This window comes from Lampetra planeri, chromosome 3 (assembly GCF_965212315.1).
Source record: "Lampetra planeri chromosome 3, kcLamPlan1.2.h2, whole genome shotgun sequence".
NCBI classification, from domain to species: Eukaryota; Metazoa; Chordata; class Hyperoartia; order Petromyzontiformes; family Petromyzontidae; genus Lampetra; species Lampetra planeri.
The window spans coordinates 21,611,989-21,639,820 of record NC_136109.1 but is presented as its reverse complement, the minus strand read 5'-3'; the positions used below and the strand labels follow the sequence as shown (position 1 = coordinate 21,639,820).

The 27,832-nt window shown below is 42.3% G+C and overlaps 1 protein-coding gene across 1 annotated transcript in view; it reads right to left on the bottom strand.

Moving 5' to 3' along the window:
- Positions 1-1,358: 1,358 nt before the first annotated feature.
- The window catches only part of LOC144741099 (dual oxidase 1-like), a 44,700-nt gene continuing 18,226 nt past the window's right edge, over positions 1,359-27,832 (bottom strand). The window contains exons 15-33 of the mRNA XM_078623745.1: positions 24,053-24,190; positions 23,255-23,368; positions 22,102-22,301; positions 21,301-21,489; positions 20,858-21,074; positions 20,187-20,280; positions 19,845-20,017; positions 18,694-18,766; positions 15,572-15,750; positions 14,571-14,801; positions 13,483-13,582; positions 12,376-12,425; positions 11,973-12,100; positions 11,193-11,346; positions 8,023-8,246; positions 7,401-7,562; positions 6,499-6,654; positions 4,053-4,181; positions 1,359-2,809 (exon numbers count right to left, since the gene is read on the bottom strand). Of these exons, the coding sequence (XP_078479871.1) occupies positions 2,687-2,809; positions 4,053-4,181; positions 6,499-6,654; positions 7,401-7,562; positions 8,023-8,246; positions 11,193-11,346; positions 11,973-12,100; positions 12,376-12,425; positions 13,483-13,582; positions 14,571-14,801; positions 15,572-15,750; positions 18,694-18,766; positions 19,845-20,017; positions 20,187-20,280; positions 20,858-21,074; positions 21,301-21,489; positions 22,102-22,301; positions 23,255-23,368; positions 24,053-24,190 (2,834 nt within the window). The 3' untranslated portion in view covers positions 1,359-2,686. The remainder of the gene's footprint in view (positions 2,810-4,052; positions 4,182-6,498; positions 6,655-7,400; positions 7,563-8,022; positions 8,247-11,192; positions 11,347-11,972; positions 12,101-12,375; positions 12,426-13,482; positions 13,583-14,570; positions 14,802-15,571; positions 15,751-18,693; positions 18,767-19,844; positions 20,018-20,186; positions 20,281-20,857; positions 21,075-21,300; positions 21,490-22,101; positions 22,302-23,254; positions 23,369-24,052; positions 24,191-27,832) is intronic.

Here is a 27,832-nt window from a genome sequence, read left to right as displayed (position 1 = left end):
TGCCGTGTGCAAATGATCCTTATGGCGGTACCCCGAGATACCAAATAATACAAAACTGGCCGAGGCAATTAAATATTTTATTTCTGGGACACTATTTTCTTCCAGGGGTGTTACTTAACTCCGCGACTGGGTTACCAATCGATCCGAAATCGGTGCCACTCCGCGATGTCGAAACGCCAAACATGAGCATTAAAAATCTGTTCTCGAAAATTGCAACTTTGAATAGTGCATGGTGTACAGGCTCGTCGAGACGAGTCGATTGCCGCATCGCCGACCATCAACAGACTAAAAATGACTGCTTCACGGACATTATGCGAGAGCCGTGGTACTATGGTTACCCCGTGGTACCGCCATAAAGGTTCATTTATCAAAACCGGGGAGAAAAAGATGGGCGTTTGTATTTAGCCACAACAACCAAAACGTGAGCCAGCGATGTTATTCATAGATGCCAACACCCCTTGCTCCAACAGCCATGTCAATGGCTACACGGGGGGGGGGGGGTGGACTTTGTCTTGGTATGTAGGCGACTTGCCCATGTTTGGGGACGAAGGCGTGGGTGGGAAAGCGAGTTCCTGGCCCTGCTAACCCCCCTTGTGAGACGAATTGGCTTTCTTTGGTCACCAACAGCACTATTGGCCACGTGCGAGGAGACCGTTTTATTTGTGTTTGTTTAAACCCCAAGGGGTTGAGAATGGCCACTTTTTTGAGGTGTGTTTGTCTCAAGAAAGCCAGGTGCAGAGGTCTCGGCCGAGATTGATTTAATCGTTCGAAATGTTTTCGATTGAATGTTTTTACTTGCCATTGCGTGGCGGAGTACTGCATATGTCAATATAACTCGTCTTTTTTTTTATTTAAAATGTTTTTCCCGTTGCGATAAATAATACATTGCAGTCCTTTGTCAGTGCACTGTTGGATGAAATCATTGGTTCGGTCATTGGGGTTATCTGACTACACGATATTGGTGAAGGGAAGCCGAAGAATGGTTCAAGTATGACTCACCAATGATGTCCAACATCGCTCCCCAAGCTGATACTATGCTGATATAAACATGAAAAAAGGTTCATAACCTTCATTGTAAATTATTCACCACCAATATTGAAGGCGGATGACTTCATTCAAATGTTGACATTACTGCCTTCACTGGCTCCTTCACAATTGTTTCCATTGTCTCTTTCACTACGTCTCGTCTGTAGTAGGTCTCAATTCATGACAAATGGAGCTTTATCAGTGTCCCTTCTCGCTTATATATAGAGCCCACGTCCTATTGCCTTCTACATCAAATTAGGGTTCTCAAAATTACGTATCCTTTCTAGAAATACCATTTTGCAAGCATTGGCATAATTCAAAGCATATGCACATCATTAAAATGTTTTTTTTATTTAAGATGTATTTGATAAGATTTGCTTATTAGCACATCATAGACATTAAGCACGAACCACACTAGGTTTGCAACTATTCAATGCAATCAACAATTACAGAACAGTGTTTTCAAAATGCGTTCACACGGCATGAATTACAATACTTATAATCACGTTCTAAAAATAGATATTTTAAATAAATTGTCGAACATACTGTACATCTTTTTTTTCACTTTTATTTCCAAAATAAAACCAAAATGTAGGTTAGTCATAATTGCAGCGCAGTGAAAAAAAATCACAAATTGCGTTACAAATTGTAACAAACGTGTGCAGTGTGAAAGTGTGACCTCATATATGAGCATACGTTTTAGGAAATGTGTGAAACATACATTGCGAAACGTATACAATAATTCACTCTTTTAAAAACCTTATATTTATTCATTCATTCTTACTAAACAAGGTGGAAATGGACAATGACTGGTCATGTAAATAACCTACGAGAGATGGACAGAATAAACTACAGAGTCCAAACTGAGAGAATTGAATAGAAAGCAGAGGAAGACAGTGGAAGAGATGAGACTGAAATTGTATGTTGCCTAGATTTGTTTCAAAATAAAACCCATTGCAAAAAAAAGAGAGTGAGACTGATAATTGAACACAAAATGCAGGCCAATTCTACGTCGGAGAAACAAAGGGAATGAAGCAATGGAACAAAATGGGGACCTTTTCAAAACGGACCATCCAGGGATATCTGCGCGAGCACAGACAACATGGTAAGAACACACTGTCATGTATGTGCATATGTTTAACTTCTTTCGCACCAAACATTGCCAACCGTGTGCTAATTGGAGGTGCGGTCTTGCGTGTTATATTGCTACAAATTATCCCAATTGTAGCTGCCCGTCTTCTCGCCCACGTCTGTAAAATGTGACTACATCATTTAAAAAGGCAGACAATAACACCTACAATATTTAACTCCAGTATGAGTCCGACTATCAGACCACATCAAAACGTAGTTTTAGAATGTAGTCTTGATGTGAGCATGTCCGCATTATTACTTGATAGTTAAAACCAAACCTAACTGTACGTTGAAAAGACTCCTTGTTTTCACGAAATATTATTCTGCTTATCCTCTGACTGCAAATTAACGCAACAAAATAAAAGATCACAACATAACTGATGTTTAAAGTGTACCGCTTGTGATAACGTAAACATTCTAAAACGGGTTTCATGACCAGCAAGTGAATCATTTGGTTACTGATACACGTGGGGTTTATATTTCGTGACCAAAATGTATCTTGCATCTGCAATGAGTGCAAATTGTGAAATCAGAAGTTCTCATAATGGTGGACAAAGAGGGTTTGATCATGACCATTTAACTGGCGGCAAGACTTCTCAACGGTCTTCGTAAGACCCGGAGGTCCGCAGCTAAAAATGCCGATCTTCCCAACCTAAAACAGAAAACATATATTGCATATAAAATACATCATGCTCAGCGCTGACAAGAATGTAAAAATCATAACTTTGATGTAAGTTATCAGGAAAATAATATTGGTCACGATTGCATGGGCAATTAAGTAAAATTGGGCCTACAAAACACATTTTCACTCTTCAAACATAGGTGGCACATCGGGTAGAACCACTTCAGTTTAGAGAACCACTCAGACCAACAACGAGGGCACTTGGCCCATAATTCTGCAGGTCACAACATGGAGAGCTGCACTAACATTGATTAGTGTGGTCAGGATTCATTGTGAATAATGTACTTTATGTCCTTAACTCAACTCAAACAGAACGCAAAGAGTTCAATTCCCAGCGTGGCGTTCACACAGTCCGTTTTACATCCATAAAATGAGTACCAGTGTGTGGGAGATCAACAGTGGGTATCCTATACAGCGGTAGTGGGGAGCGGTAGTGTAGCAGTTAGAGCGCTGGGCTACGAACCTGGCGATCCGGGTTCGATTCCTGCTCACAGCCAACACCAGGGACGATTATCTGAACTGGTCCTGGGCCTCCCCTAGTTCGACTCAGCCTCACATGAGTACCTGGTGCGATGTTTAAACATTGCCACTCGGGAGACAAAGGCGGCCGGGCATGGTGTTGGCCACCCACCCCCTCGTGTGCCGTGTCGGCCTTCATAGGTGCTCGCTAACAGCACTTGCCCTTACATTTTGTTAAGACTATAGGGGGGATTTTTGTACTTGTCTTGTACCCTATAATCCTATATATAGACTGTCTACTGCCATATGAACGTGAAATTTCCATTATGGGTGCAGGTCCATCAAATGAGATGAGCACTGCCCCGTGCTTATTTGAGCAGTGAAAACATTTGACGATTCACTTTAAATTTTAGGTTAACCCATGAGTCTATAAAAGGTGCATTAAAGGAATGTAGCAAAATTATTTTAAAAAAATTTTTTGTCCATCAGCCGACTATCACACTGTATGTAGACAACCGTGCTAATGGCAGGTGCGGGGGAAGGATCAATATGATAATTATCAAAAAGCATTTTGCTTCAAAAAGCCATTGGGCTGATGAAGAGTGCTACGTCCATTTTTTTTTGTTTTACATGAGCCTTTACTCACGGTACTCAACGGCAACGCGTAATGAGTTTGGGTGGCTAATTAATAAGTTAGGCGTGCCCAAAACAAACTCATGAATGCAAAAATACTTGTCGGTAAATGAAGACAAACCTTCGGGTGCAGATTCTGCAGGGAGTTGAGGAAGGGCACAAACTGCGGGCGGCCAAAGTGCGTGATGGAGCGAAGGCCCGTGAACAGACTGCGGTTGGACACCTTCTGGAAGTGACGCTCGCAGATGTACTGCAGGAAAGAAGGTGAAAGAGCAGTGTTAGGTTATGAAATTATTGTGACACACAGATTACAAAGCACAACACATTTTCCATAAAAAAAAATGTAAAAGACCATTTCACGTAAAACATATTCGCAGTTAACAAAAAAAAGAATACATTTGCCAGTCGTTATAGTAATATTTTCCCTCAGTGTACTCGTGTGTCTCTACGTTACATCAATTGCATTTAAAGACGTTGACAAATAATGAATCAAATTAACTGTTAATATACAACAAGTTTCAATTTACTTAAACTAGAGAAGAGCCCATGAAGTAAACCATTTTTAATACAACACTTGGATCAGCATAACATTTTTACTATTATTGACATAGCTTTACAAACAAAGGCTTCATTGTAAACAAGCAGTCAGAAGACTGACAATCTTCAAACATTGGCAATGTATATTCAGTAGCAAATGCAAATATGCTATTAAGAGTATACTATGTGTGGGTAGAGCAGTGGCACACTTGTTAGCACATGGTATTAGAAATCTGAACGCCGAGAGTAAGTTTGATTGCAAGGCCATGACGAAAGTTGGCTTGTAGTGATATCTGAACCGTTCCTGCACAACCGTCAGTATGATGAGGTATGGTCACACAACCAACAATCAACGACAATCAATCAATCCAAGATTTATAACGCGCCATATTCAACAAAAAGCTGAGATTAAAGGGCGAATAGCATTGAGAAAATTACACTGAACATAAGAGAAAATTAATGTTTCTACTCTGGTCGTAGAAAAAAAAGATTGTCGCTGCTGACTGACTGAACTTCAGTTGGCAGACTCTTCCAGACGGAAACACGAATCGCATTGAGAAAACTAAATTAAACTGAACAGAAGAAAACATACACGTTTACAGTACGGTCTTAGAAACATCGATTGTCATGGTTTTGTCTGGACTTCAGTTCGCAGACTGTTCCAGACCATCAGAGCTGCAGATGAAATTCTCAGCTCTGCTGTCCTAAGCCGAGTAGATTTCACACAGCAGTAGCAGCAGCAGGTCCATACTAAATGAGCATAGGTCTCTTGATGCTACAAATGGGTGGATGGCATGGCTCAGGTACGTTGGTTGACCGGTTGTCTTAGCTATGAAAGCGAACACTGTGATCTTGAAATAGACTCTCGTATGCACCGCTAACCAATGTGGCTCCTTAAAAAGGTTTGAAGAGGTTGTGAGAGGTGGGGGGCCAGGCAAACGACTTGCGAGGAGGGTGCTTTCACGAAGCTGAAGATGTTTGCCGAGGCTATCGTGAACTCCGCATCGTACAAAGTTGCAATAATTATCAAGACATGTGGCATTGAGACTACATGCGATGGAATTCACTAATTTCATTTTAAAAAGGTTTTTTTAATTCTACCAGGTAAGGCCAACTGAGCTACATAGCTCTTTTTCAGAAGCGATCTAGCCACAAATGACAGCTCAACGAAGTGGCTTATCACGTGAAAATGTATAGCAGGCAAATACTCTAAATGCATGTTTCTAAATGTGGAGGTGAAAAACTGAAGGACATGGACAAACATCCACACGACCACGGGGAGAGAGACACCGCAAACTCCAAATATACATCAGGCGTCTGGGTCGAGATCAAACCCACAACTTCCTTCATACCGGGCGAGGTACTTAAAATCATTCCACTGTGGTGAGACGTTCTTATCTATGGAATTTCTGAATATAACGTAGAGCTCAGGTGTGAAACCTGCAAGACCAGATGAACTCGCTGATACGCAATTCAAAGCTGAGATGTTTGTCGAGTGTAATACCCAGCAATTTGAGATTGCTACGTGTTTTTTTTTATGGGACTGCCGGCCACGACGAATGGAAACTGGCACGTTCAGACGTCGTAACTTCTGACGAGCTCCGCGGATCATAGCCTTAAGATATTGAGGGGTTGAGTTGTGGATTGTTGAGCATCAGCCAGTGTTGTAAAGCTCAAGCACATTATCATCAGCATGTTGATGTACGGATACGTTTACACCGAAACTCTGTATGAGCATGGCTACTGGAAACAGGTAAGCTGCAAAGGGAATGGGGTCCTGAGAACAGAACCCCGTGGGACACCTAACAGAGACGAGATGATGTCCACGTCTGATGACGCTAGAACAGCCAGTCAGGCACGGAGAGCCCTTCATCCAGCAGTGGATTGACAGATAGCAGTCATTTGTTATTTCAGACGACATTACCAGGCTATACATTGCAAACCAGATATTGTATCCCTTGGCAAGCAAATTAACAAATCAAGCGACTGAAAGTGCACTGCGGCGTCATCTCAGAACGTGTGCTGTATACCAGCATGGCTGTGCGCAGATCAAACTTCTCGGCGAACTGCGTGATGTAGGTGTGCGTGGACACCAAGTCGTTCTTGTCGTTTTCTTCCACCTCCCGGATGATGTCTGTCAGCCACTCGAACTGCCGTTGGGTCCGCGTCACCCAAATGAAGTACACCTGGTCGAGAATGGCACACCCGTTTCAACGTGAATATTAATACAAATGCATTCATTTCAAGAGAACATCATTCCAATTTCTCTGAAGCTTTGGGACACAGAGTTGTGGTTTAATGAGTGCATATCCATTACCAACCGATCATGGATAGCCATAGTAATTTATGTGCATACATTAACCCCCCCCCCCCTCTGGCCTTCACACAAGATTGGCTCACGAGTGACGACTTCACATTTATCCCTCTAAGACCAGAGGAGGAGGATTTCTCCACAACTCTGGCTGCCCACCTGATGATGCTAATTCTAGATTTGAAGCTTTCGTGACTGCAAGGATTCATACTCTTAGGTTTTTTCGGTAAAGTCACGTAGGTAGAAAATAATAATAATAATACAATAATAATAAATGAAAATAACTCAATTAAATCACGACGTTTCGGAGGCAACACAAGTCTCCGTCTTCAGGTGGGACCGTCACAGCTAAATTTACTGTATCAAGTGAACTTGATGAAGTGAACTTGATACAGTAGCCAAGTTCACCTAAGAGTCTGATGATGCTACTTGTATTTACTGGCGAAACGTCATACCCGAATTGTAAATGTTGTGGGTTTTACTCTCCAACACACATGTGTGCTGTCGCTTGGTGGCGGGTTGAACGACACATTTAAATTTACGCGATCTAACCCAAAAACCTCTATTATGGTTAATGAGTGCTGTATCACGAATGTGATACTTCAGATATTACCCCGTTACCTTTTTGCAGGAAATGAGCCGGGCATTGATCGACGACTTGTGAACAATGTCTTTGAGGATGGACGCAAAGGGAGTGACTCCAATGCCCCCTCCCACCAGCACGGACACCTCGAAATCATTCCAGTGCTGGTGTCCCTCCCCAAACGGACCGTCCAGGTATATCTGCACACGTACAGACGGCATGTTAGGAACACTGTAATGTGTGTCATATCATTGCAGATGATCCAAAATGTAACTGGCAGTCTTTTCAGCCACATCTCGAAATGTAACTACAACATACTCAAAACGGACGTTGATTCTAAATGTGGAGGGGAAAACCGGACGACCCGGAGAAAATTTCACGGGACGACGGGGAGAGAGACACCGCAAATTCCCCATATGCAGGCGTCAGGGTCGGGATCTGAATCGAACCCACGACCTCCTTGCATACCAGACGAGGTAGTTAACATCTCGCCTCCGCAGTTCCCCTAATAAATAAGCATGCTTCTATTCCTCCAGCGTGTCCCCTGTTCCACTGTTTATGTATAGTGTCTTAAGAGAAGCAGTTGCAGTATCATTATAATGCTATATATCTTCGGGAAACTATTAATAAGTTGCCTCTCTAGCACGTAAAATTATGTACCTTGGAAAAGGACCTGGAGTTGTCTGGAGAGTAGGTTTCACGGAGTCGCGTGGTCCAGGGCCCCACTGCGCGCACGTGAACGCTCAGGGTGTTCTCGTGGGGTGCGGACGTGAGCGTGAACGGGTGGTATTCACTACGGCCCAGTTTCAGGCAGGCCACGCGCACCAGCTGGCCCGACTTGTATTCGAAGCCGTGTGGCCGTTTAAACTCCAGGTGAGTCACCCCTGAACAAGACAAGCACTGTTGATTAATCTCGTGTTTTTACAACTGCCGCAGGTGTTATATAGCTATCTGATGTGTCTTCGGTGTTCTCAGGTGCTCCCAGCACGCGTGGAGCAAAACGTCGGATGTCGTGCCGAACAGCACGCAGTACAACTTTGAACACACATCAGAATAACATAAAATATGAATAACTGATGCAATTACTCATAACCAGGTGAGGCTTTTGATTCGCTTCTGTTATTGAAATATTGTTAGATATCTCAGAAAAGTTATAATAAAAGTATCGAATATTTTGGTAAATGAAATTTTACAGCACTCTGTAGTAATATAATTGTTAATTTCAAGGATTGATTTCTTATTCGGTGTTTCTGGAATGCTTGGACTATGGATACGTGGCATAAGGCACTCGTGATGAGTACAAGGTACATCATGCATATCCATATCCCGACATTAATGTACCCTATATTGTATTCCTGTAATCAGTTATATAACCCTATTAACAGGTATATTTTTTTAAAGGACAAAATGAGGCCAGATGGATATGGTGTGTCTAAATAATTCCCAGAAGAGCATTCCCGACTGTTTCCAAATGGAATTAAACAATGGCTAAGTTGTGTGTGGCGATGTGATGAATTGCAATACCATAAACCCTTGTTAATTCGACACATATGAGGCTCTGGCCTTATCCAATATCCCAAATTATGTACAATGGTAGTCCCCAGTGCCTCCTGCCCCAATACATTTTTTATTCCAAATTTGTTTTCCAAACTCTTCACATCACACACCCTACGCATTGACACACCTGCATCAATTACATCCACAACTGTTGATTTATCTCGCAGACTAAGGGATGTATACTTCAATCCCTTCCTATTACATATTGATGTGCGTCTAGACGACATTTCTGAGAGGGTTGGCTTGCACAGAGTGCACAAACAAGGTAAAGTCCAAAGCGACGGGACTGAACTAACACTCACCACGCGCGTCGCCACCAGACTGAGTCGTTGTTTTGATCGTGGTGTGTGGCGTCGCTCGACGTGTATGCCGAAATTGGACCATTCGGTACGGCAATTCGGCTTATGCCGAATTACTAATACTCCGTATATATCCCCAATTACGAATGATTAAATACCGAAATAACGAGGTTTTACCGTGTAGCGTAAATCATAAGAATGAACTCAGGTAATTGCAAGAAACTCACAAATTACCCAACATTGATTTTGCTTCTGGCATTTTCACGTGAGAGTAAGGTAATTATTTTTGCTGAACCCTGATGGATTATGATAAATGACGTCTGCATTGCTTAACATGCTCAAAGTGTCACGACATGGGACCCATCTGTCAAGGGTAGCCGTGGCAACGTGGTTTCAGGGCTTTCTCAATATTGGCACTGAGCACATAGTTCAATAAAGCAACTGCCAAAAAAATATGTATATGGGTGGGAGTGGTAGAGAGAACAGCTGCGTTTATGAGAAATTGAGAGATCTTAAATATTTATTTTGGCGTATAGCTCAATGCAGGTGTGGAACGGCCGTGCAGGGGAATTAGTGTGCTCCGCCATGAAGCTGGCAAACAACCCGAGTTTGAAATTCCGGCCATGGCTTACAACAGCTGTGAGCGGTACCAGAAGTGGTTCCCCATCCTCATTTCCATCAGCAACTCATACTGACCAGTGTGATGAAATATGGTTAATATAAAATAAAAAAACAAATCTATGACCAACATGGTTTGGGGAGGCCTTCACCCATTGGTGAATTGAGAATGGCTGGAATTGATGTCATCTAGATATTATTTCACAGCTCAATATACACTTATTTGTGTATGCAATCAATACGTTTTTGTCAGCCTTGTTTTGCTTGCGCCGGGTAAAGTAGTTTACAAGCAACACCAACACCAGGATGCAGTCTACCCAAGCATGGTTGATGACATCCATTCCTTCGATGTTGTCTTCATCTGACATTTTCTTAATAAGGCACTCAGCCTGATTAAGAATAATTTATTTAGGGCAGGTATTTATCGTAATTCAAAATGTATTTGGGGTACCGTACCAATATCCAATTTCAACACATCTTTTCTACTTTTAATTTAAGATGGATTACTTTTGGTCTTAGTGCTGCATCATCAACAAGGACGCATCATAACTGACCCAGTGATTGTAAACTAAATAAGCAGACGATGTCTCCTTCACATATCCATCAATCCACGTAATAATTCAAGTATTTTTACACAACCCATCAGCTGCACAGCCTTCTGGGAGTGTATAATTTCAGCAGCCTTGATTCAAGATAACAAAACTGTGGGCCAGTTTTGACATACAGCAGAGCCAGGGATGGTTGAATCAATGCTGGTGAAATGCTGATATTATAGTCAAATGCCCTCTCTTTTATGGTATGGGTCCTTGTTCGATACAAAATAATATTGGGATAAACTACTCAAATGTTATCATTCGCATCATTGTGGAGAATATAAATTCAACATAAATAAGAAATGACTTCTTCACATATCCATCTCTACACAAAATAGTGATAGTAGTTGTGTATTGCATCTAGACCACAAGAAAGTCCCTCAAATTATATAAAATACTGCAATGTACGTAGTCAGAATCTTCCCCTCTGCAGTTTATGTAAAGTTATTTGGCAGAACGTAAATCTCCACCTCCTTATTCCTCCACTTTTAGGTTGTCTGGTTGACTTTTTGTTTCACTGACATGTTTAACTAGTAACACTGTTAAACAGTACTACAGTTGTATTTAATTTGAAAAACAGTACCGTGTTGGATTATATTTATCGCACCGAGTCAACCTTTGTCGATGTGATCGATGGCATCCCCATTGCCTCACATGAACAAGCGACGTGACCAATGACAATTGCTCTGCATTCAAAACCATTGGGCAGAGGAAAACCGAGATCACACCAAACAAAAACATGCATGCAAAGAGAACAACATACCCGAGGGGAGAAGCTCAGCCTTAATAACATCGATCTCCACCTTGCGTCGGCTGAGACTCAGGAGCCGGTCACCCATGAAGATGAGGGCAGGCGGCAGAAAATACATGTAGAACCTGGGCTTCTGGACGAGACCAACACTCCCATGCAGGAGCATCTATGACAGAGAGGAAAACATGGTGCTTTACATTTGTTTTTTTTAAAGGATGCTGACATGATTACACTAGACTCCCACACCTCTAATTAGCACGGTTGGCTACGTGCGGTGCGAAAGAAGTTCATCATACATACATGCAGAATTGCAATCCAGAAGTTGCTGGTCCAGTGGCATTTCCCGACATGGCAATTGAAACCATTGGCAAGTTTCTTAAATCCACCCCACCTCCAACCCCCGCCACCTCTGTCCGCCCAGCCAGTACAAATGGGTACGCCGCTGTCAATTGGCAGGTGGCATGTGTTGGGGTAAAGTGTGGGTAGTCACACCTCCTCCGTGACGTCCGGCTATTGCTAACGCAGAGGTCAAATAACCCCCCTCTAGGTCCTTCCGCGCGTAGTGGCTGCAATCTCTCTGCTCCGTCTCCCTGCTCAAACGAGCGTCGTGTTTTGCGCACATTGATTTTGGTGGCTCTCTGAGCCGCCAAAAGCGGAAACTCCACGTTCGTACGATGTTGGGTTAGGGACTCGCCCTTGATTGCCCACAAGTTTCTCTGATCACGCTTCCCTGATGAGCACGCTCAGACCATTCGGGTTTCCTGAACCTAAAACGATGGACTGGTTGCCTACCAGAATGTAGAACGCAAAGTACAGCTGGTGGGTCAGCCAGAACGCGTTGAACGAGTGGCTTCGGGAGAAGCGGCTGGCGAAAATGTAGAGCACCGCAAGGACCACCAGGAGGAGGACTCCAGTCAAGCCTGTTGGCAGCAACACGAAACACCAGGAGCGGCGCTCAGAGACCGAAATGATTTTCGTGAAAATGGCTTATGGGTAACCACTTACGGTGACAAATTCTCACAATGATTTTCCGAAAGAGCTTTTACAGATAGATCATAAATATGCGTGATAGCTAGTTCACCATGGACTATTATTATGATAAATACGTCGTAAATATGGTGCCAGAATTTCTATGATATACAATATTTTTATTCAGATGCATTTAAATATATAATCACAGATGTACGGTATTTACCTGGGATTGTTTGAAAGTACCACCAGTAGAATTTTGGAGGTATTTCAGACCTGGAGCATAAAACAAAAACGTTTAAATGAGGCTATACAAGTGTAAGCAATGAGAAGACCTTTAACAACAGGGCCAATAATTGTTGCATTAAACCAAAACGCCCTGATAGTGATAAGGAGTAAAGGAAACCCTTTTTAAAGAACAAAATATACATACTTAAAATATATGCATCTACAATTACATGCCAGCGAATTAATTTTGGAAATACAGTCGTGTATTATCTATGGACTATAAATTTCAGTAAATAGTATACCAGGGAGATTATAGAATTCTTACAAATACTTTGCATGCTGCGGTGATACCTTGTAACAATGTTACCTAACAGTGGCATTTTACGGGGTTGTCTGGTGTTTAATATCAATGCAATGCCGTGGCTGTTAAAAAACAAATCTTTACAGAATAACGACTGGGGCAAGGAGCAGCAATAAACATTCCTATTGTCAACATGATATATGTCCCATTTTTATGACCCAGGTCACTCTTGCAAATAAGATGATCCTGATCTCTTGATGTTCATTTGAACCTGGTTAAAGGAAATGAAACTTGAAGACTTAAACTATTGCGTCTGTAAACACGGTATAATATTAATGGTTCACGACAAACCTTATCGTGAATAGTAATAAAATGCTCCATATTCTGCCACCAGCATTTGTAAAATCCCCCGGTGTCAGTTTCAGGCCATAAAATGTTCGTAAAAAAAATTTGCATATGGAGTTGGGCTACATGGCAACAGAAACCTTTTCTTCTTAAATGGGTTCCCACCAGGTCAAACATCATGATCACTGCATGACTGAATTATTGTTAGATTCATGACACATCATCAAGACAAGTTAAAATAAGCACCAAAATAAACGTTTACCATTGATTTATTCAATCCATTGTTTAATTCAATCAATTGATTTATTCAATCCATTGTTTAATTCAATCAATTGATTTATTCAATCCATTGTTTAATTCAATCAATTGATTTATTCAATCCATTGTTTAATTCAATCAATTGATTTATTCAATCCATTGATTTATTCAATCGATTTATTTATTCAAACCCACACTTACCAGTCGTTGTAAAACCAGCTTGGAAAGAGGCAGGAGAGCACGCTTAGCGGGATGATGGAGAAATAGTACACGTTTATCACGTGGCCAATGGTGTGCACGACTGATGGAGCAAAAGAGAACAAAGAAAACAGGTCAAGGCGACGCCGATATTAAACTTCCATTACTTGCTGCATTTACCCATATCATATGACGCAGCCCCAAAACTCGTGACCGGTGCCATTAAAGTCATGCAAATATGGTCAAACACACACACACACGCTTGTTAAATTACAAGATGAGCCGCCAACTTTCTATTCTAAAAATATGGAGGAAATGTGCATATTGTAATAGGTGTAATACTACTACTAGAGTACTTAAGCGTGTGACTGGCAGTGGGTCGTCATGACCTCCAAAACTTCCACCCACGTAAAGTGGTCTCACGCGAGCCTATTTCATGGATAAAGATGTCTGTATACCGTATTCTCTGAATTAATAGATGCTCCAGAAAGTAAGAAACTCACCAAAAACTGGTGCCTAGTGTAAATAACGTAATGCAAACATCTACCTACTGATTATAAGATGCACCTCCCAACTATTGCTTTAAAGTACAGGGGTAGTGAGATTTATGACCCAGAGAATACTATACATACAAATGTATCTGCTAGATGAACCCGCCGACCTGAGTTCGATTCCAGACAATAACTAATATCAGTGGCGAGAAATATCCGAGATATGCCTGGGTCACCAACTTCACCAACCAGCACTGACCACCATGCTGGAGTATGGTCAAATAAATCCCATGACTGAAAGAACATTGAAAATTATTATTATTTTGAAGCAAATAACAATTATGAAAAGTATTCTTGTGCATTGTGTGCCCCCTTTTTCCATAGTCAAGTATAAGAAGTTCTGCATATAATTATAATTTTATTATTTTTCGTTAAATCAGAACCGTATATGCTTGATTCAATTAGTCAGAGCTGCAAGAAGAAAAAAACGTAGCCCAGTATAAAAATAATAATCGAGCCTTGTCAAGCAAATATCATTTTACGAAGGTAACCTGGTTTCGAACAGAGAGTCGTATACAAGGTTTCAGATTGAAAACTCACTGGACACAACGAGGCCAGTCATGGCAATCATGCGATGAAATTCCACGGCCGAGTCGAAGGGGATGTAGTGGTTGAGCCTCGTCTCGCGCAGCGCCGTGATGATGTTCCGGCACATGGTGAGGAGGATGAACGAGTAGCAGAGGCAAATTCCAGCTGCTGAGCCGCGAGCCAGCCTGATGCCAACCTCTGTTACCTGCTGGATACCAATGTCTTTTGCATCTCCTGGGTAATCTGCAAGAAACATGGGTGGGAATGGGGGGAGGTGTAATTATACATCGAATGTGTAAGGAGCAACGTTTTGTTATTAAGTGCGTTGTATATAATGTGTTCATGTGATCCCCCCTGCAGTCTCCAGCCACGAGAGGCCACTATATTCACCACAACAACAAAAAAACTGATGATTGAATCCAGTCGCCACCCTGACTCGCAGTGATTTGTTGATTCGCAATAAGGAAGGTGGATCATTATATCTGTAGAAAGTATCTGGAGGCCTGAATATAATTTTACCCAATGAGGTTGCATTGTTGTCCTACTGATGCAAGGAAGGGCCAGTGCAGTACTCATTCATATTGCTATGGTGCAGATCTGTGTCTACGTAGAACGACCACTGACACTCTTGACCATCCAAAAAATGTAGTACGTAGTCGACTCACTCGCAACTAAGGTATAGGAAGATGTTACACCATCCACATATAGGTTACTGGACAAATATAAAGCACAAACCGCCTTACACACGGGGATCTGCTCGACTGTGTAAGCGAATGTGTCTTGAGATTTATACCAAAAATTGTATGTGAAAAGGTCAAATTGGTGGACATCTCTAGATTCGCAATAAGGAAGAACAAATGCAGCACTTGGGTGCGGCCAATCAATTGGTCAGGGTGGACATGTGGTGGGTCGGATATACGCGGCGCACTTAATTTGTCAACCCAAGGCTTCGGTGATGAATGCACATGGCGGTGGAAGATTCCCATGCTGGTAACGAGGGGCACAATACGCACGGAAGGCGCGGTCGACCATGACGCCGGCCATGACGGCGTAGAAGACGAACACGCAGAAGATGTGGCGGCGGTAGTTTTCCACGTAGCGCTTGAAGGCCTGCGTCTTCTGGCCCAGCTTGCTCCGGTCGTAGTGCTCGTGGGCAGCGTCCGTGAACGGCTGGTCTCGTTTGGCGGTAGTCCTGTGATAGGGTGAAGTGTGGTATGGTACATTGCTCATTTGACAAAAAAATATATAAGAAATATTTTAAAGGTGGATTCATGATTCTGTTGTAAAAATAATATATATATACCATAGAGTTTTACTTCTATATTTGGGGGGAGGGGGGGGGCAGGGGTTCACTTTGTCCCTCACAGGAATCGTGGGTACATAAAATGTTTTTTTATTTTAATTTGAAACTGCTGAAAATAAATAAATGGTGTCCAGTTTGGGAGGGGGGGCGATGCCCCCTTTGTGCCCCCCCGCCAAACTCTGCCCATGATATATACATATTTATTTAAAATGTGTTTTATTTCCCTGGAAGTGGTGCACAAGCACAAATAACAAAGTCATGTTCGTCAATAACACGAGACTAAAGGAAAACAATATATAGCTTTACAAAAATAATCTATGCCTTGAGTTTCCTGGCAGGCTGCTGGTTGGGCTCCTGTCCACCGCAACAATAGTCCTGTTGTTTGTTAGTGGCTGTAAAAATCTAGCTGGGTAACTGGCTAAACAGGATTTTCCATGGGAATAAATAAATAACTATTGAAGTGAAATTAAACGGTAGACTAAAATAGACAGCGACACGGAAGAGGTGGGACTAACACATACAGAAAACTGACACGGTCCATTTAAAATTGCTGTAACTTTTCAGTTTGTGCTCATTTATGTCATTCTCTTGCCAAAATATTCAATTCAAATATCCCCGAGATTATTAAAAAGGGGATTGCTTTTAAATGCTCCGAGTACTGGGTCGTGAGAAGAGTATGAAAATGACAGCCGTCTTCTACTGCAGAGCAACGGATACTCTACGAGTTTCTATAAAAGGCAACGTTTCGGGTAATGGCCCATCTTTTCATCAGAGAAACATCTCTGAAGAGGGAATATTGATTGAAACTTTACCCGTTATATATACACATTATTTTCCTCTTAAGGGCAATGTTATTGACGCGTGTGCTAGGGGGTTTTTTTTAAACGAAATTCTGCAATGTTTTATATCGCGAGTATGCTCTTCTCTGATTTCATCTTAATAGCCCATCCAACTTTAAATAAGTTCACATGCATGCGTTGCACAAACCCAACATACCTTGTGCAAACAAAGAAAAGCCGGTCTCACTTCAAGATAAAAATGTTGCATTAGCAGCTGTCCGATTACTTGGGTTACAAGGCGTTTTACTGAAAAGGTCCGCATGATGCGTGTCTAAGCAGTCACATCACAGCTGTGTAAATACAGTCCACGCATTCAGACCGAGGCGAACTTAATAAAAGGTCACGTCACTGTCAAGTACAGTATTCTGTCCATTACAGTACTTGTTTTGATGCACTGATGTATTAATTTCAACCGAGAAACTGCCTGATTAAATATCTATCTGTGCGTTGTTCCTGTTGGCGTTCGTGATGATATATCTGGACCCCTTTGTGGAACACGGGTAGTGTGTGAACAATAGGTCTCATTATAGTTGCAGCCTTTCATGGCTCCCCAGCAAGGCCCCATCAAACAATATCTGGAACAAATGGAAACTTTAAACTGCATTCTAACAAGAACGACAACGAAAGCACGACTCTTTCCTATACTTTTCACTCCCGTTGCGTTTGTTGTTGTATTGTTTGTTGTTGTAACGTTTCTGGACATCTGTGCAACAAAAGAAGCTTCATAGCTCATCGGATTCCTCCAGTACGAATGAAATATTTCGAATGTTAGAGCGCTCTTGGTGCCACTGCCATCAGATCCTCACAACAAACCCCCCATCCTTCACAGCGATGTCGCAACCACCACTCGACGGCACGGACCTGCTACAGCCGCCACCTCCGCTTACACTTTCACACCATTCAGCAATAGAAGACAAAACGCTCCCATTACGGCTCCCTTCCTGCTCAGCAACCTCAGAAGTCGAATCGCGTCCAATTGACTGGTGCCCACTTTTATGGGGATTTATCACCCCCCACAAACACCATGCCGTTATTTTTTAATCCAAACTGCTCACGGCAGCAATGAACAAACCTTTTACAATGGCCCCAAAGATGGCTATCTTGTGTTAAACCACGGTGTGGAGGAGCTTCCTTTTTTGCCAGGCTGTATACCAAACAGTCAGATCGACGAGGGTTGTCTCAGCCACCAGACTGGACTCTATCTGAATTGCAATACGCGTGTGCGCTACAACAATGTGCCTTTGTAAAAGGAGGCAAACGCTTCGAACCCGCGGCAGTCGCTTTCTGATGCCACTGCTGGCAGAAGGGCCTCCAATTAAAAGCAAACACTATTAGGGTACTTGGTCCATTCTTTGATGTTGTCCAGACACGGAAGGGATGGGAGTACCCACCACACTTCACCTCAAAGACAAAGATCCGCATGTAGCCTTTAACAGACTTGTAGGAGCAAGTGCTGTGAGCGAGCAGCCTATGAAGGCCGGCATGTGGCATACGATGAGGGTTGGTGGCCAGCACCACGCACGCCCCGGCTACCTGTGACTCCCCAGTGATGATGTTTGCACACCGCACCAGGTACTCCATTGAGGTTGAGTCGACCTAGGACCGGTTCAGATAATCGTCGCCGATGTTGGCAGCGAGCAGGAATAGAACTCGGGTCGCCGGGTTCGTAGCACGGCGCGCCACCCGCTACACTACCGCTCCCATCACACACGCACACAGTCGCGGATCGTTTAGTTTAGACTACTTGTGATGTGAACATTAATAATGATGTGAGTGAATTGAGGTGGCGGGAGGGGGGATTTAAAAAAAAACTTGCACCGTTGTTTCAATTGACTTGCTGGGAGACAACAGCTGAACTGATTGGTGGCCCTTTAGCTTGCATGTCAGGAGCACTAACCATTACACCGTGGCAGCTCCTGTTCTGATCACTTGGCTACGGGAGACGTAAAGACGATATCACGTATACCGGTAATCGCTCCCTGAGCATTCTTACCCGTTTGGTTTGCGATGGTGAATGAAAGAGACCGTGCGTTCTGCTTGACGTTTCGCTTGGGGCAATTCCATACCTAGAATTAAAAAGCAGTTACAGTCAGGGTGTCCAGTTCGGTTGGATTCTTCTTGCATGCATGTTGAACTTATTTCGCACCATACAAAGCCAACCCTGTTAATCGGAGGTGTGGGGGAAGGACAACAAACTAAACACAAAAAGCAGTTCTGAACAAATGAGTTTTCAACCTAGAATATTTGAAAGTGCATAGCTCCAGTTGCTTCCTGATATCGGAAGGAATCGCGTTCCAGACGGCCGCAGAAGCGCATCTAAAAAGTGTGCGATGTAGTGACCATCTTTGCTCGATGGTTAGTCAAAAGCCACTGCGAGAATGATGTACTTACCAAATAACCCACTCCCAACCCCCCACTGTAATTGATGTAAAGCACCTTGAGATTTTTATTAAAGTTGCTAAATAAGCTTCAATTTGTATAAGATTGCTTGGAAGTGTGCACAATCAAATAATTAAAAATCAACACTGAACGACATGTCGGCTATGAGTCATCAGGTGCCAACTGCCATTCGATCCCAACCGAAATAACATTTAGTCAATTAGTGTAATTATAAAGAATTGTAACGCACTAAGAATTACATGAGTGATAATGTGGAATATTTATAAAAAGTTAATTCACCAACAAATCCTACGTTTTTCATTTTATTGTGGGGAAGTCAACAGTGGTTGTCCTATCTGTAGACTCACCCCGCTACAAAAATGCGGAATTTCAACCAACTGGCTCAGGGTTGTAAGCTGGAGATAAGCACTGCTTCAGTGGTGGTTTGATCAGGAAACTTGACTTTGACCTTTGATACTCTTTGGTTCTTTCGGTAAAGTCACATAGGTAAAAAATAGAATAAAAAATAAAATAAAAAATATTAAATTTTTTACCTACGTGACGTTACCGAAGGAACCAAAGAGTATGGATCCTTGCAGTCACGAAAACTTCAAATCTAGTTTGACCTTTGACTTTTTTAAAATCGGTTCATTTGTAGGCCTACAAAAGTCAATTACAATTGTAGTCGTGTGACGAAGGACGGGATAGATTAAACATGTATGAACAATAGACCACAGTATGAATCTGAACAACGTAGTACGCTACCTGGGATGTGAATCTGAAGGCTGCCGGCGTCATTGTAGTGCTCATCCAAGAGGGCATGCAGATCCTGCCAGGTGAACTCCGTCTTGTTGAATTCTTGTTTACTAAACAATGCGTTGATGATGCTGTCCTCTTCCTTCTTTTGTAACTTGTAGTTCGCCATCTCCAAGAATGACCTGAAATTTGGGACAAATCAAAAATACACGACGTTTTGTGAACGCTATTGTTTAGAGCAGCACCTGTTTGTCCATTCAATTGAATGCGATGTTTTTTTTTGGCTTATAACTAAATATTATTACGTCTACAGGCACATGAAAAAAGACAAGAAGAAAGACGTTTACCAACCTGAGCATTAATTCATACTTCTCCTTTGTCATGGGCCCACACCTCCTTGTGGCGTACATGTCAAACATCTGTTTGGACTTTTCCTCAGCAGTACCTAGTTCCACACACAACGCAGTGCTGCTGTGTTAGTTGGATGTGTTATTTGATTTTTTCCGAAGAACTTTATTTGCAAATTGAAACAAACAGTTCAAATTATAAATGCCATTTTACAGTCTTTCTGGATGCAGCTCAAAACAATTGTAACCATTTGTGTTTATTTAATGACTGCCGTTATATATATTTTTTATTAAAACAATAAGGGGGGAGAGGTAATGTTTGCTAACAAGGAGGAGACGCTGATAGGTTAGTAGCGAGGGAATATAGATTTTACATTTTCTTCTTACCTTGGGGCCTATTAACTGAGTATTTAGTTCTGAATTGCACATTGGGTGGAGGTTGCTATGGGTTTGAAATAATTGTGGATATATTTTTTACCGGTGGTCTGGTTAGAGTTCATTTTCTAAAGATAAGGCTAAATAAATGGTCACGTGTCCATGAGGCTGCAACATACTTATGTTGCACCAGTCACTAAACATTTTTAATAACTAAGCAAAGTATACCAAACAACAACAAAAACGTAATTTTGTGCAGTAAAATTAAAATTGAAAATATAGCAATAAAATCGGCCCTACCTGTTATGAAGACGCCAAGCACATCAGTCAGCTCATTAAAGGATAAGTACCCATCATCGTCTTTGCCAGTCAGATGAAATATGCCCTGCATAAATGTGGAGCTGGGCTTCAGGCCTAGCAATTCGCCCAGCTCTTCTCGAGACAGCTCACACTTGAGCGACTGTTTTACTGCATCCGCCTGCATCTCCACATTTCTCTCCGGGTCAATCTTCAAAACCTGCCACGGTAAAATGCATCAATATTGCCCGATATACTGGACACCATGAAGCATAGAACACATCACTTTTGTAGTCGTCGATTAATACTTTGAATTACATGTCTCATTTAAAGGATTACAACTTCATATCATAGCATCATAACTATTGGTCAACATGTGCAAAGATAGCGATAAAAAAAAACGTTTTAATATTTGATGTATAAATGTTCGTAAAAATATAAATCACCTTGGAAAATATTTTCTTGAATGATGTCTCCAGCAAGACTTTCCTTTGCTCCTTTGTAACGGCACGTTTTAAAATTGCCTTTTTAGTTCCAGCATCCGTCTTAACAGAGTGATTGGCAACTTTTGTCACAAATTCTTTTAGCTGATGTTCAAATTGACTCCGCTGGATGGTCGATTCAAAAAAGATCACCTAAGAAAACAGCAATGCATTTATAATTCATAGATTAACGTTGATACATTATTTTGAGCTAATGACAAAGCAACACAAAAGCTTAATTCCAGATAGACAGCTAAAAGATAGAGCATCATCAACATCCGCTATGATGAATTTACTGCTGGAGGAAGGCCACTCCAAGCCTTTAGCCCCTTCAGGAAGCTCCCAGTACGTGGAGCAAAACATCAGACATCGCGTTAAACAACCCGCAGGACAGCCCAAGACACACACTGGAGCGCTGGAGGACATAATCACAAACATCTATGCAGTGCTACCTGGAAGAATGTAGGAAAAATACAGAGCCAATAACAACAATACATCCAGTATGTTCTTTACAATTTACAATAACAAATGTACACAGTCATAGAACGGTGTATAATGGAGCACAGTAAAGAAAGCTTTCACGTGGGGCAACGTGGTGGAGCGCTGACACATATCGCACACGTTATCGCACACTCGTAACCGTGACGGCATTGGCCCTTGACCTCTTGACGGTGCACGGCACAACGCCGGTGCGCAGCACGCCAGGTGACGTCACGGTGCGGTGCGGTGCGGCTGCTGCTGCTGCTGCTGCTGCCGCTGCCTCACCAGGTCGTACTCTTTGGGCACGTGCACCAGCAGCAGGTTGCCCTTGTCGCTGGCGGAGAGCAGCTCCACGCCCGACAGGGCCTTCACCTCCAGGCTGCGCAGCAGGGCCCCGGCGCAGTCCAGCACCTTGATCGACCCCGCGTCGTCGAACCTCAACCGCACGTCCCGCAGGGGTTCCTTCTTGCCCTGCCATTCCCTGGCTGATGGACGCAATGCATCTGTGTTAATTTGTCACCCATGTTCTCAATGGCCCATGTTATAGAGGGTGACAAAATATGGTCAAATAATGCCCCACGCAACCCACATTGCGTGCGTGGGAAGGTCCTCCTTCAGCAGTGGAATACGAAGAGTCGTAGATGAAATGCTCCAATCGTCTAGAGTTAAAGTGACTGTTCGTGGACCCGTAGTAGAAAATGAATGCATGTATTTTAGATATACGTGTAACAAAAAATCGTCATCAGCTTTGGTTAATTTACTGCTGGTTGAAAGTCTCCCCAAGCCACGCAATACATATTTACATGAATATATGATAACCATTACATTTTAAAGTTCGCTTTAAACAAACATAATTTTTTTTAAACCAGCGTACGAATAAAAGGACAACACTTTACGGAAAAAAAACGTATAACAAAAAACAGCAAACCATTAGAAACTATAAAATAAATTATAGTGCACAATAATAATCCTAATTATATGCAAAATAAACATTTCTTTTTTGAAATGTTAAAGTATATTGTATCCTATTTTTCACGTGTTTATCTGCGTGTTCGCGTTTTCATTTGATACATTATAGAGTAATCAATTACAGGGGTATGCATTGCCTTCACGGCACATCTTGGTAGGGCAGCATGGCAATAATAATATGGCTACCGATTAATCACTCTCACAATGTAATCACAACTTAAAGCTTTCGTGACTGCAGGGATTCATATTCGTTGGGTCTTTCGGTAAAGCCACGTAGATAGATCAAATAATAAAAAAATAACAATATCAGTAATATTGTTATTATTTTGTTATAAACATTTTTTATCAACGTGGCTTTACCGAAAGACCCAAAGAATATGTTATTTGTAATGTTATTAAGATTCTCCACAGCAATGCTCAACGATTTATTGTGCATTACATGTGCAGTGCAGTGCAGACAATTGTGTACCAGGAATGCCGTCTGTCTCCTTCTTTGCTTCAGTTTTTGGGTCATTCTGGTCTGTCAACTTCTTGAAGCTCCTCTTGCGGTTGTAAGAGACGCACCACAAAACTGCAACGCATGCTGTGGTGTGACACAGAAAAACAAGAGTGTCATTATTTATAGTCTGCGGTTACCTCCCTGACACACCCCACTACCAATGCCATATTTACACTTGCCATATTTGAGTTGAGGGTGATGAGGTTTAGAGGGTAGCGTATTTGCCCCTTGTCACAGGTCAAATACAGCTGTCACACTGATGGTGAGATGTTCACTACTTCACCTGATACACAGGAGGTCGTGGGTTCCATCCCGACCTGTATATTTGGAATTTGCATGTGTTCTCCCCGTGTTTTTTCCCTCCACATTTAGAATGAACATGCATTTACGGTATTTGGCTGCTATACATTTCCACGTGATAAGCCACTTCGTTGAGCTATCATTTGTGGTGAAGAGTAGGTCGTTTTGTGTTGACGTCAATGGCCCAAATTTGGCAAATTCGAAAATTACACCACAAAAGCAGTCATTTTGTATTACACGTACGTAGGTATGTATGTTGAACTTCTTTCATATCGTACGGAGCCAACCATGCTAATCGGAGGTGCATAGCAATCATCGCCCCCGAACGGCAGACTAATGCCCCAGGTGACCTGCACATTAAGACTAACCTGGTCTCCTGAGATCTCGCCTGGAGAAACAAAACCAACTCGAAATAAACTCGAGTTTTACTTTCACCGCAGGCGAGGAATGAGCGGCCAATGTACTGACCTGCAGGTATGAGCAGGAGGAGTACGTTGGTGATGATGAAGGTGACCACGCTCCCGGAGAAGTAGTCAATGGTCTGTGGGGGGGTGCACACCTCCAAGTCCTCCACTCTGAGCTGCTTGGGCTGCTCGCAAGGGTCCCCTGATGGTGCGTGTGTGTGTGTTGCATAACACAGCAGCACATCGGAGCATTTACACTATGTTAGTTTTGTACATGTATATGGTACGTGTAAAAGGGATCTCTTTCTCATGAGATTAATTCTCATCTGCAACACCGCCAATGCAACTGGTTGTTACTGGCCGCTTGGCGTTTTGCATCTGTCTCTAATGGCTAAACGTAAATATGCATCAGCAACGAGGTGGTGGGTTCATTAAAGGGCTGTGAATCATTCATCAAAGTATTTTGTAATTATAATCTCACTTAAACTTTTTGAAATGCAAACATCTTTAAAGAGTGACGGTGTAATGTACACAACTACAGTTAGGCGATGTGAATGGAGTTGGGCAGGACTCATCGCAAGTTAGGATATTAGCCTGATGGACAAGGCTGGTGATGGAATGGCAGCCAAAGAAAAGATAATGTATCTACACTATGGGAACCTCATTTGCCAGTAAAAATATGATAATTGATTCTTTACCCTTCTATCTGGCAACAAAACTGACACCTTTTTACAAGGAGTCATGTTTGAATAGACCGCAATACCTGCAGTCATAATACAAACAAAAGAACATAACTCTGATAATGTGCACTGTCCTTGAAGTTGATTGGTCCACACCCGAGACAGCTTTCCTCAGAGCCTAGTCTCATATGGGTTGGACCAGATGACGCCAAAAGGCGCACAACTCAAGGACAATGCACCATCAGAGTATGAGAGCTCGGGGCAAGCATCTACACTATGGGAACCTCATTTGCCAGTAAAAATATGATAATTGATTCTTTACCCTTCTATCTGGCAACAAAACTGACACCTTTTTACAAGGAGTCATGTTTGAATAGACCGCAATACCTGCAGTCATAATACAAACAAAAGAACATAACTCTGATAATGTGCACTGTCCTTGAAGTTGATTGGTCCACACCCGAGACAGCTTTCCTCAGAGCCTAGTCTCATATGGGTTGGACCAGATGACGCCAAAAGGCGCACAACTCAAGGACAATGCACCATCAGAGTATGAGAGCTCGGGGCAAGCATCTACACTATGGGAACCTCATTTGCCAGTAAAAATATGATAATTGATTCTTTACCCTTCTATCTGGCAACAAAACTGACACCTTTTTACAAGGAGTCATGTTTGAATAGACCGCAATACCTGCAGTCATAATACAAACAAAAGAACATAACTCTGATAATGTGCACTGTCCTTGAAGTTGATTGGTCCACACCCGAGACAGCTTTCCTCAGAGCCTAGTCTCATATGGGTTGGACCAGATGACGCCAAAAGGCGCACAACTCAAGGACAATGCACCATCAGAGTATGAGAGCTCGGGGCAAGCATCTACACTATGGGAACCTCATTTGCCAGTAAAAATATGATAATTGATTCTTTACCCTTCTATCTGGCAACAAAACTGACACCTTTTTACAAGGAGTCATGTTTGAATAGACCGCAATACCTGCAGTCATAATACAAACAAAAGAACATAACTCTGATAATGTGCACTGTCCTTGAAGTTGATTGGTCCACACCCGAGACAGCTTTCCTCAGAGCCTAGTCTCATATGGGTTGGACCAGATGACGCCAAAAGGCGCACAACTCAAGGACAATGCACCATCAGAGTATGAGAGCTCGGGGCAAGCATCTACACTATGGGAACCTCATTTGCCAGTAAAAATATGATAATTGATTCTTTACCCTTCTATCTGGCAACAAAACTGTCAGTTTTGTTGCCAGATAGAAGGGTAAAGAATCAATTATCATATTTTTACTGGCAAATGAGGTTCCCATAGTGTAGATGCTTGCCCCGAGCTCTCATACTCTGATGGTGCATTGTCCTTGAGTTGTGCGCCTTTTGGCGTCATCTGGTCCAACCCATATGAGACTAGGCTCTGAGGAAAGCTGTCTCGGGTGTGGACCAATCAACTTCAAGGACAGTGCACATTATCAGAGTTATGTTCTTTTGTTTGTATTATGACTGCAGGTATTGCGGTCTATTCAAACATGACTCCTTGTAAAAAGGTGTCAGTTTTGTTGCCAGATAGAAGGGTAAAGAATCAATTATCATATTTTTACTGGCAAATGAGGTTCCCATAGTGTAGATGCTTGCCCCGAGCTCTCATACTCTGATGGTGCATTGTCCTTGAGTTGTGCGCCTTTTGGCGTCATCTGGTCCAACCCATATGAGACTAGGCTCTGAGGAAAGCTGTCTCGGGTGTGGACCAATCAACTTCAAGGACAGTGCACATTATCAAAGTTATGTTCTTTTGTTTGTATTATGACTGCAGGTATTGCGGTCTATTCAAACATGACTCCTTGTAAAAAGGTGTCAGTTTTGTTGCCAGATAGAAGGGTAAAGAATCAATTATCATATTTTTACTGGCAAATGAGGTTCCCATAGTGTAGATGCTTGCCCCGAGCTCTCATACTCTGATGGTGCATTGTCCTTGAGTTGTGCGCCTTTTGGCGTCATCTGGTCCAACCCATATGAGACTAGGCTCTGAGGAAAGCTGTCTCGGGTGTGGACCAATCAACTTCAAGGACAGTGCACATTATCAGAGTTATGTTCTTTTGTTTGTATTATGACTGCAGGTATTGCGGTCTATTCAAACATGACTCCTTGTAAAAAGGTGTCAGTTTTGTTGCCAGATAGAAGGGTAAAGAATCAATTATCATATTTTTACTGGCAAATGAGGTTCCCATAGTGTAGATGCTTGCCCCGAGCTCTCATACTCTGATGGTGCATTGTCCTTGAGTTGTGCGCCTTTTGGCGTCATCTGGTCCAACCCATATGAGACTAGGCTCTGAGGAAAGCTGTCTCGGGTGTGGACCAATCAACTTCAAGGACAGTGCACATTATCAGAGTTATGTTCTTTTGTTTGTATTATGACTGCAGGTATTGCGGTCTATTCAAACATGACTCCTTGTAAAAAGGTGTCAGTTTTGTTGCCAGATAGAAGGGTAAAGAATCAATTATCAAAAGATAATGTGTTCACAAGGATGTCGCCACTGCGCGGATGGAGCAATATATATATATAAAATAAGAATATACGTTTGAAACTTTTTGGCAATAAAACAGGTATTAAGATGTTCAAACACCAAATATAAACCTATGCATGTTTATTTGCATGTTCACCACATGGAAGTCCTTACTTTGTGTTTCCAGTTTTAGGAAAACGAATATTTCCGATTGAAATGGACATTAAAATGCAGAGGTAAAGTATGTTGCACCTACTGCGGGACTGCAGCCAGACCGGTTTTCTTGGGAAGCTGCAACTGTTGTTTTTTGCATATCCGGGTAAATAAACTGAAGGCACCGAGTCCGAATTCCATTCATTAAGACACACGCATTACGAACTCTAAACCCAAGTTTGAATGTATATATAGCCTTCTAAAATGTGATCCACACGCCACATTTGTTTTACAATATGAGACCTAGGATGGGAGATCAACCTGAAAAACTGAACATGTTGCGATACGGAGACAATGGCCACCGCCGAGAAAATGTGGAAAATATTCCACAGGCTGAGGGCCACCAATGAGTATGACAGGACGCTCCTGACAAAAAAAAGTCTTAAGACTAAGTGAGGCTTTCCTGGGTTTAAACAAGTGTAGTATTTACAATAAT